At 36.6% G+C, this 10,000-nt stretch overlaps 2 protein-coding genes across 4 annotated transcripts in view; one reads left to right on the plus strand and one right to left on the minus strand.

Moving 5' to 3' along the window:
- LOC587839 (mitochondrial RNA pseudouridine synthase Rpusd4) overlaps nt 1–413 on the minus strand; it is a 6,857-nt gene extending 6,444 nt beyond the window's left edge. The window contains exon 1 of one of the 3 annotated variants that reach the window (XM_003731324.3): nt 372–413. The gene's annotated coding sequence lies outside the window, so the exon portion shown is untranslated. Of the gene's footprint in view, nt 1–237 lie in introns of all 3 variants that reach the window. The other 2 variants (XM_011677048.2, XM_787548.4) reach the window with 2 other exon arrangements.
- Nucleotides 414–609: 196 nt separating this feature from the next.
- LOC753985 (anaphase-promoting complex subunit 7) overlaps nt 610–10,000 on the plus strand; it is a 23,229-nt gene continuing 13,838 nt past the window's right edge. The window contains exons 1-4 of the mRNA XM_030992391.1: nt 610–800; nt 6,632–6,754; nt 8,006–8,179; nt 9,725–9,840. Coding sequence (XP_030848251.1) covers nt 729–800; nt 6,632–6,754; nt 8,006–8,179; nt 9,725–9,840 — 485 coding nt within the window. The 5' untranslated portion in view covers nt 610–728. The remainder of the gene's footprint in view (nt 801–6,631; nt 6,755–8,005; nt 8,180–9,724; nt 9,841–10,000) is intronic.

Here is a 10,000-nt window from a genome sequence, read left to right on the forward strand (position 1 = left end):
CAGTCATGACATTGCGTTAATCTTCATTTCATGAAGTCTGCACTTTTCAGGAAGAAGTGACCCCCACATGCATATCGCGACGACTCCCGAAAATGCAAATGTCCCCGCCCACCCGCCGCCTGGCATCCCCTACCACTACCCCACAGCGCGCCGCCTGTGGCTGTGCCTCATGCGGCCGATCGCACGACAAAAGGTGATGACCGATTCAAGAAGAAAACACATTCATTAATCATTTACTATGTCAAATTTATCCCAAAGTCTCAAGGAATTTACTTTAATGGTATGGCAATTCATCTGATACTCTACAGTCAATTTCTGATCTAGCAGATTGACTCAACGGTTAGTTAATGGCAATATTAATTTCTCCTCACTCTTCACTGAAACTGGTCACAGGGGGCTGCCATGTTGGAGCTCTTTCATTAAATGATTTTGAATCTCGTATAATTTTGAGTTAAAAACTTACTTTAAAAACTTTATCTCATGTAATATATTTAATTTTAAAAAAATATTTATATATATAATTTACAGGCTGTTTTTTAAATCAATTTATCAGATGATCACAATCCAATAATACATGTATTTGACTAGACCCTGAACAAAGTTGAAGAGCGCCATCATAATAAAGAAAATCATTTCATTTTGATTTTTGTGACTGACTGAGCCGAACCGTTTGCTGTCGTAATTCTGACCTTTTTTTCAGTTTGTAAGGATAAAGAGAAGAAAAAAAGATGGGTGTCTGGTTAATGGATCACGTTCGCCTCCTGAGAAATGAAGGACTCTTCGGAAATTTGTCTATTTTGGTGAGGCTCAGGATTTTTTTTAAATTATCAGTCCCACGTATGTTTCCTTGTGTGATGTGTAGGCCTATACTGTTCCGACTTTCTAAGGCAATGGCATTTCTACAGTTCTGAATGAATGAATGTCTGTTTTGCTCTGTGACTATGATGACTGTGTTTTGTTCTGTTACTTAGTGGATATTACTCAATCTTTAGTGAAATCTTGTGAGCACATTTGCAGCTGCACCGCAATGACCACGCCTAGAGTAACAGTAGGGGCGCTGGTCTGAGAATAAGGATCGTCTTCATAAACGAGGATCGTCTTCTTTAACACTGACCGATGCGTCCTCAAAAATAAGGACCGTCTGCATTTTTGCAGACGTTTCATATTTTTGATCGGCGCATTGGCGATGCAAAAAACGGATTCTGCAATGATTTTCTTGATGCAATTTACATTGACTTTGTACAGAGACCTTCACATTATGAGCAATAAATCCTTGGGAAGACGGACAACCCATAAAAGTAGACGGACAACTAGGGTTATTTTCCCCCGGGGAATCCATTTTTGGCATCGCCAGCGGGCCGTTCTGTAACATGAAACCCCCAGAGCGCCGATGAAAAAAAACGTCCTCGAAAATGCAGACGACCCTTATTTTTGAGGACACATTTTGTCTTCGTTTATGAGGATATCCTTGTTTATGAGGACGATCCTCATTCTCGGACCAGCGCCCCTACTGAGTAAAGGAGCCGGTAATCGGCCAGCTCCAGTTTTCGGCCGATTGGTTGGATGCAAGGTAAAATCCCTCTAAAATACATCGCATAATAGCATAATACATATCCCACACATACCATACCATGCCAGTGTCACTGAAGAACCACATTTGCAATTAAAAATATATCCTAAAATATCACATTTTAGCGATGTAATCGGCGGTCCCGCTACCCGAATCTGAAAAATCGAGTATCTTACGCGTGTCTGTAAGAAATATGGGTACCATAAAATGAGCTTTATTTCAAGTATTTTTCAGATTTAGAGCCCGATTTTGTGCTAGTCGCAAGCTCATAAGTATCTCATCGCATGTATTAAATCAATGCAGCCGCACACCGCAACGCACACACGATATCTCTGTCTAATTCAGATTCCAATATCCGATCACCGCAGTACTAGTTTTCGGCCTGGCAAGCTCCGGGGAGCTCCGGCGTGGGATATCTGCTCCGCCCGCTAGTGCTATAGATCAGCGCGGAAACGTGCTTCCTATTGACTTTGTACATGCGGCCGAAAACTGACTCCGAAACAGTGAAAATTGAAATGAATATTGTCATGGCAATTCATGATTTTTTTCTGGGATTCTTGTTTTGTTTAAATAATAATAATATTTGCTTCATGATTTGAACAAAAAATGATAATAAATAGGAAGTAAAGGGTCCAAAAAATAGGATTTTGTCTTAAGTGGCCGAAAACCGGCTCCTTTACTCTAAACAGTAGTAGACTAAACCACGTAAAAATTAAGATTAAGAATTTCATAAAAAATATTGATTGATTGAGAGAGCATATAGCTCTCATTTATTTCTTCCAATATGTACAATTAAAAATCAAACAAATTTACAGTATGTCATGCATAATTTCATGTTTACATCAAAATAACAGAGTAATAGTCTACATAGATGTACATAAGAGCTAGTAATACAAATAAATGAAAGAAAAGGGTGTCCCGAAAAAAGCCTCCAGGGCTTGTAAGGAGGGGATCACCAGAGTAAACAAAAACAAAAAAAACAAAACAAAAAAAAAGAATAGTTGTTTACACTTTACAAATGAATTATGAATAATGCTAACGACAGCCGGAGGGGTGTGACCGTTGCGATGCCACACTCCAGCACTCTACAAAGCTGAGTAGCAAGGTAAATTGACATTATTTAATTTGATCATTTAGAGAGAAGGAATCTTTTCATTCGTTTTTTAAAGAGTGCATTGAATTGTGTGTGTTGAATGTCAGAAGGCAAGGAATTCCAGATAATGGGGCCAAGGTAACGAAATGATTTTGAAAGTATATTAGTTTCTGTTTTCCAGAAATAGAATTTGGCTGACTGTCGAGTAGAGTAAGCATGGACATTTTTGTTTAAACAAACTATTTGAATAAGATAAGGAGGGAGGCATTTAAAAAAACGTGTGCATCAAAAAAGCAATCAATAATTTGTTTGAGTCATACACATTTAATGTTGAAAAACGGCGGAATAAAGGTAAAGAAGGGTCTAGATAATGAGCATTGGCACAAATTCGAAGTGCTCTTTTTTGAAGACGATGTATTCGTGATAATTTAGATGCATGTAATGAAGCCCATACCACATTGCAATACATAACATTGGGTAAAATAAAAGTATTATACATGGTAAATAGCAGTTTAGGTGGTAATATACATTTCACATTGTTCATTATCCCAGTAATTTTTGATATCTTACTACAAGTTACATTAATGTGAGAGTCCCATGTTAAAAATTCATCTAACTGTACGCCTAAGTATGTAAAAGTAGAATATTGTTTCAACTCAGACCCGTTTAGTAACAGTTTTACGTCAGAGTAGTCAGGTCTTTTGTTTATTCCTGAAAATTACAAATTTAGTTTTCAAAATATTTAACGACAATTTATTACAAACAAGCCAATTATACACATGGTCCAGGTTTATATTAATCTTACGGACTAATGAATTAAAATTTACATCAGAGGCTATCAGTGACATATCATCTGCAAATAAGACAAATTTAAAGAAATCTGAACAGTTTACTATGTCATTAATATATATTAAAAATAAAAGTGGGCCGAGTATACTCCCCTGAGGAACACCGGATGAAATCATTTTAGAATTTGATGATTGACCATCATATACAGTAAACTGTTTCCTATTTCTTAAATAACTACAAAACCAAGAATGTGGTAAGCCTCTTATTCCATAAAATGATAACTTAGATAACAGTATTGAGTGTGAGAGAGTATCGAACGCCTTCGATAGATCCATGAAAATAGTGATTGCATGTTTGTTTGTATTAATGCATTTGAGAATATGTCATAAAGTTCAATCAATGCAAATTCAGTTGAACAGTTCTTCCTAAAACCATATTGGTTAGGACTAAGCAAATTATTAATGATAAAAAAATTATACAATCTATTATATACGAGTCTTTCGAGAACTTTAGAAAACAATGGCAAAACAGATATTGGTCTGTAATTATTACAGTGAAATTTACCACCCTTCTTATAAATAGGAATAACTTTTGCTTTTTTCATCTTATCAGGAAAGACGCCGGTTTGTATAGATAGATTACATATGTGAGTCAAGGGTTTAATAATGAAATATACACTAGGTTTAAGAATATCGGGAGATATGTTATCGTATCAAGGGCTCTTTCCGGAACTAAAATTCTTTACAACATCAACAACTTCATGTTCGGTAATAAGGTTAAAAAACAAAGATTTTTCAGACATTTGAGGCATAAAGTCAGAGAATTTTGCACTTGAATTTGGTAAAGATCGTGTACATGTAAGGTTATCTCCTACACTCACAAAAAAAGTCATTAAATAAATTTGCCACATCAAACGGATCTTCTACCTTGATATCTTGGTGAATAATAATGGCTTTTGATGTTTTGTTTCTACCTAGAATTTCGTTTAAAAATTGCCACGTTTTCTTTAAATTTCCTTTGAATTTGTCAAATTTTTCATGAAAATATAAATAAACTATTGTTGTCAGTCATCCACGTTTCAGTAATTCCAATAACGGAAAAGGAATATTTTAGTAATGTTAAATCATTGTTAATACTGTCAAAATGTCTTCTTAGACTCCTTGCATTGTAGTGAATTAAACTAAATTGAGAATTATTATGATATTTAGTCAATATGTCTATTGACTAATAATTTTGAAATAAAATGCAAAGAAAAGACCTATTTTATTGCAAAAATTAGTATTCAGGCGTAACAGAGACAGGTTGAAATAGAATTGTGCACACCCGTTGCGAGACTAGCGACATCTTTTGTTCTTTCTCTTCTCTTCCCTGTCTCTCCCCCTCACAACGGACACTATTCCTTTTTTTTTTCTTTTTTTTTCATTCATTTATTGGCTCATTTCCTTTTTCAATTTTTTCCCCTCTTTTTAAAAATTTAATTTTTTCCTTCTAGTCACCCACAGAGGCCCTTTCCCCCCCCCCTCCCCCCTGCCAACTTATCCTTTTTCTTAATATTCTTGTCAGTTGTGATTCTTCATTTAATTTTCCTTCTCATCTCTTCCCTATCCTTTCTACTGTAATGCTTTTGAGGCTCTAGTCGGTAGTCCCCTTTCTTCATGTATGTTATTATCTTTGTAACTCTTTGTTATACCTTTTCTTTATTTTGCTTCTTGATAACACTTTTTTTTCTCTTTGAATTTAATATAGATGAAGAAAAGTAAGAAAAGTGGGCATGTAAATATGGAGTAGACTACATGTACTTCACTTTTATCTTGGAAATAACATTATTTGAAGAAAAAAAATAACCAAGCAATGATGTACGTTAAAGTAGATATTCATTGATTTTAAAAACTAACTTTATGTTCATTATTGCAAAGTTGAAACTTTGATTCGACAAGGTTATCAAAATTCAATGCTTGGAAACATTCAAAGTAATGATTATTATAAATTACAAAACGCTCAAATACAGCATAGCACCTGAACAGCTCTCCGAACGCTGCTGAGATGTGTGAGATCACAGTATGGACATGACTTACACAAGCAGACGATGTCCCATGACATCTCACACACTTTCAGTGCCTGTGTTTTCATCTTCTCCTGAGTTCTTTCTCTTACTTCACTACCGTCAGGCTAAGTGTATAATCTATTGCCTCACTCTAAACCCCGCGCATGGCTTTATTTTGATGAAAAATGCAGCGATACAAAAATAAAGGAATCTGTCGCTTGTAAACAAAATAAGACGCCATTGTATATAGCTACACACCGGGGTATGTTCGGCGTTTCAAGAGGGAACAAATGCCATCCTTAATTTCATTCGGGGGGGTTTTCAATTTGAAAGTCTGGTTTCTTTGATTGTTAATTAACCCCTATTCTGTGTATTTACAAGCAAAAGATTTTAGTTATCAGAATCAGGTCATATCCCTGTTTGAATGGTTTGACATGCCATTACATTTATTCAAGATTCAAGATTCAAGATTTTATTGTCCATAATATAATACAGAAATTTGTTTTCCATTGGTATAACATGTAGTACAAAAAACATAAGACAAAAACATGGTGTCGTGTGCTGAAAGCCAGAAGGGCGTCAAGACTATATAAGAAAAAGTCTATGAGCAGGTACGGTCCTCTGGCTTTCAGCACAAAACATGACAAGACAGTTATATGACTGTATACACACTAAACTCATTAGAATTTGAGAAATAATAGCTTTGCAATTATGTTCATTCTCTATGGGATGTCGTCTGCTTGGGCAGTGTTGGTCCATATAGTGACGTCATTAAAACAACATTTTCCGGCGAATCTCTCGTAGATCCCAGCTGCTATCGAGGTGGTTGTATTTGCATTTTTATAAATCACCCGATATGTACATTGTAGTTGACCTAAAACTTGTACGATGGCCATCTGTTAGCTTACCAGTTTCTAGTGATACATTAGTTGATATATTTGTGATCTTCTTTGAATTTCACCTTTAATCCTATCTTCCTACTACTACTTATTTTTAAAGTGCAGTAATAATAAGTACTGTTATCGTTACAACCCTACGCATGAGAGGTCTGCATTAAGGTAACATAATAAATCTTTTACACAACCTCCTGTCCTTTCATGGCTAAACCATTGCAATGTTTTGTTGTGATTTCCAGGCCAACTTGGTGAAGACGGCTTGTGAACAGAATACTGAATTGTTAACCGTGGCTGAGAGATACCAACTACTGGTCTTTTATGCAGATGCTTTGTACGAAGAACAAGAATGCAAGAGGGCTGAGGTAAGATCTCCTAATCTTTATTGTCTCCATCCAATGTTAAAATCTGTTCTGAGAATAGATGTTATCCCTCGTGAACTTGAGAAACAAAGATGTTAGTAATTTCTTTATTTTTTTATATTTTTTTAAAGAATTAGACTGGGCTATTTTCTGTTTAAATTTGGAGCACACCTCTATCGGGAAAAATATATTTTGCAAGATCTGTCTCACCTCTATTGAGATGTTATCACCGATTGGGGTTTGGGGGCAATTAACTGATTCTATGCTGTACGACATGTATGTACATGTAGGACATTTACCCATTTATTTCATCCAAAAATAAGAGATCTCTAGATATAACCATTTAAGGACATATTCCAGTTACTTATACTTTACACAAAAGACATCACTTCCTTCAAATTTAGCTGTAATTCTAAATAAAAATGTGCCCCAGAAGGTGACACTCTTTCAAGCTTGAATTAACTTGATACATTGTCATGTCTGTCATTCTGGCTCAATGCAGAGATGCTTCTAATAGGGTGGTTGAGTGGTTTAAGCACTTGACTTAAAATAAAAAGGTTGTGGGTTCGATCCCGATACAGCACTAATGTCTTTTGGCAAGGCACTTAAAGGTAAAGACCAGTATTGGAAACGCCCCAATTTCAAAAAATGAAATGGAAGCTCTCATTACCAATCATGTGAAAGAATATTTTTTGACTAATACATGATGATAAAAAATTTGCCGGGAAACCGCCTACCAATTCATATATTTGGTAAAATTGTTTCTCTCATGGTCTGTGAGAGATATAGGGTAGTCCCATATACATCTTTCTGTGTATAGTGCTTGTAACTTTATGAAGAATGGGCCAAATTTCTTCTCATTTTGATGATTCCAGAACCTTGCAGATGCTAGATGCTAGATGATCAACCTTTTCTGATCGATTCCACAACGTTTCTTTCACAATGCAATCGCATGACCATAACTGGTCTTTACCTTTAATAGCTACATTTGCCTCTCCAATATCCGGGAGATCGAGAAAGGGGACCTGATAGGATGACGAAAGCCTTAGGTAGTAATTGCTGTATGCCCTCGCAGTGATCATATGGTAGGAATAATCCCCAGGGAGTGGAGATGGTCTACATTGAGCATGAATGAATCTGATGACCGAGGTAATGATATCTGTAAAGCATTTAGAGACTGTGTTTCGTATTTTAGGTCTATATAAATCCAGATTATTATAATGGATGATATAACTCTGTATTTGCATCTCTCAGGGAATGTACCGCAAGGCCCTGCAGCTGAAAAAGATGATCAACAAGTCAAAGGTGAAGGGTCAAACACAAACCAGCCAACAAGCAGACGACAACTTGCCCTCGGAGCTAGATGTCAGGTTCCGCATCTACCAGTGCCACAATATTCTCAAAAACCACAGAGAGGCGCTCGCTGTGGTGAGTGAATTGCTCTCACGAGAGACATGTCTTTGGTTATCTTACAAAGGCCTATGATGAGATATGAAACCGGGGAGATCAGAGATTTGGCATTGAATTAAGATTTTTATAGATGAATTTGGTTGATGTATCCAGGCTTCTTGGCAGGAATTTGTTTACCCCGGGTCCAAATTAAGTGAAATCTTGCTTTTTGTGGCCTACCAGGGGATGATCTGAAAAAGCAGAAGCACCTGTACAAGTTGAAATTATGTATTAACATATTTATTTACATTGATCTACATTTGCCACACTCCACCCAGGTGAAGTAAATGGGTACCTGGTAGGAATTTATTCTTTGAAACGCAGCGCGCGTAACAGCTGCACTGCTAAAGCCACGGTAATTATGCTGCATTATTGTAGAGCGCTTAGAGACTTCTGACAAAGTAAGTGTTAGGCGCTATATAAGCACTGTAATTATTATTATTATTATTATTATTTCCCCTCTGTCTCAGTGGTTCCCTTATGGGGGAGAATTCGATTTTTTATTCCAAAGTCCCCCACTCATGGTATTAGTTCCAAGAATGCTATGCACTACTGACAAGAAGCCTGGATGTTGCTAATAGACCAATTCGTAGTTTATAGCACATGGTTCAGATAACCCCAAATATCCACAGATCTTTTAAAAATAGATAAATCCCATTTTGTGCCTTTTGGAATAATCACAGCTAAAGTCATGGTGGTGAGTCTTTGTTTGCCCTCTTGAAAGGATTATTTCCACCTGTGTTCAATAGAATGTATCACAGGTGCATGCATGAATAATGATTACATAACTTTTGTGAGCATGTATCTAGTATAAGGCTGTGCACAACAATGTAATGAGGTACCCGAGTACACTCCCAGGCTTACAAGCGAATACTCGAATATTCGGACGCCACGTTTTTTATTATTTTTTTAATTTTTTTTTAATTTTTTTATTTTTTTATTTTTTTTGCCACCACCTTACCACTGGAGCAGTATCCCAAGTCCATCGTCGAAAACGCATGCAATTTTATTTCGAGCAGTTGAAGGCGCCGATTTAATAATAATAATAACAGTAAACAATGCTGTTTTAAAAACCAAAGATGGCGGAATAATCCATTTTCCTCGGAGTCCAAACAGAAATCTGGACATTTGGTCCCAGTTTCTGAGTGGTGAGTTTGACAGTGCGTGAGTTGGGAAACATTTTTACCGACGGTACCATGCCAGCGGCCGCCGCTCTCCCTGGCACGGGTACCGCTAACCGTCGGCCTGGGAATTTTTTTTGTTTTTGTTTTGTTTTTTGTTTGCAGCCAAATATTCGAGTAAGAGAAATCGTACTCGAGTAGTTGTCAACCGTGCGGGTGCTCGAGCATTCAACTACTCGTCGCAGCCGTAATCTAGTATTAGTCTCAGCGAGTTTTACATTTTTGTACAAGTGACCTTTATCTGCGCATGCGCAGATTGCATCTACGAACTGGTATATTGTAATAGTTTGTGCATTCATTATATCATTATATCTCCTCTTTTTGTTTCAACTCTTCATGATAGCTTGAGAGTATCCCTGCTAAGATGCGAGAACCCAAAGTCAACATGGCCCTTGCTAAGCTCTATCAGAAGATTGGAATGGAACGATCAGCTATCTACGGGTACAAGGAAGTACTGAGGTAATGACCAAAAAGGTTTAGACCTACCTTCAACTAGAGATTAACTACACTGCTTTCAATGCTTTCAATGCTTTCAATGCTTATAAAGTATTTGTGTTCTCATTCCTTTAAAACATAAATGTGGATGATACAGTAGAAACAGTCGCTATCAAGATTAATT

The sequence above is a fragment of the Strongylocentrotus purpuratus genome, unplaced genomic scaffold (genome assembly GCF_000002235.5).
Source record: "Strongylocentrotus purpuratus isolate Spur 01 unplaced genomic scaffold, Spur_5.0 spur5_scaffold_2, whole genome shotgun sequence".
Classification (NCBI taxonomy): Eukaryota; Metazoa; Echinodermata; class Echinoidea; order Camarodonta; family Strongylocentrotidae; genus Strongylocentrotus; species Strongylocentrotus purpuratus.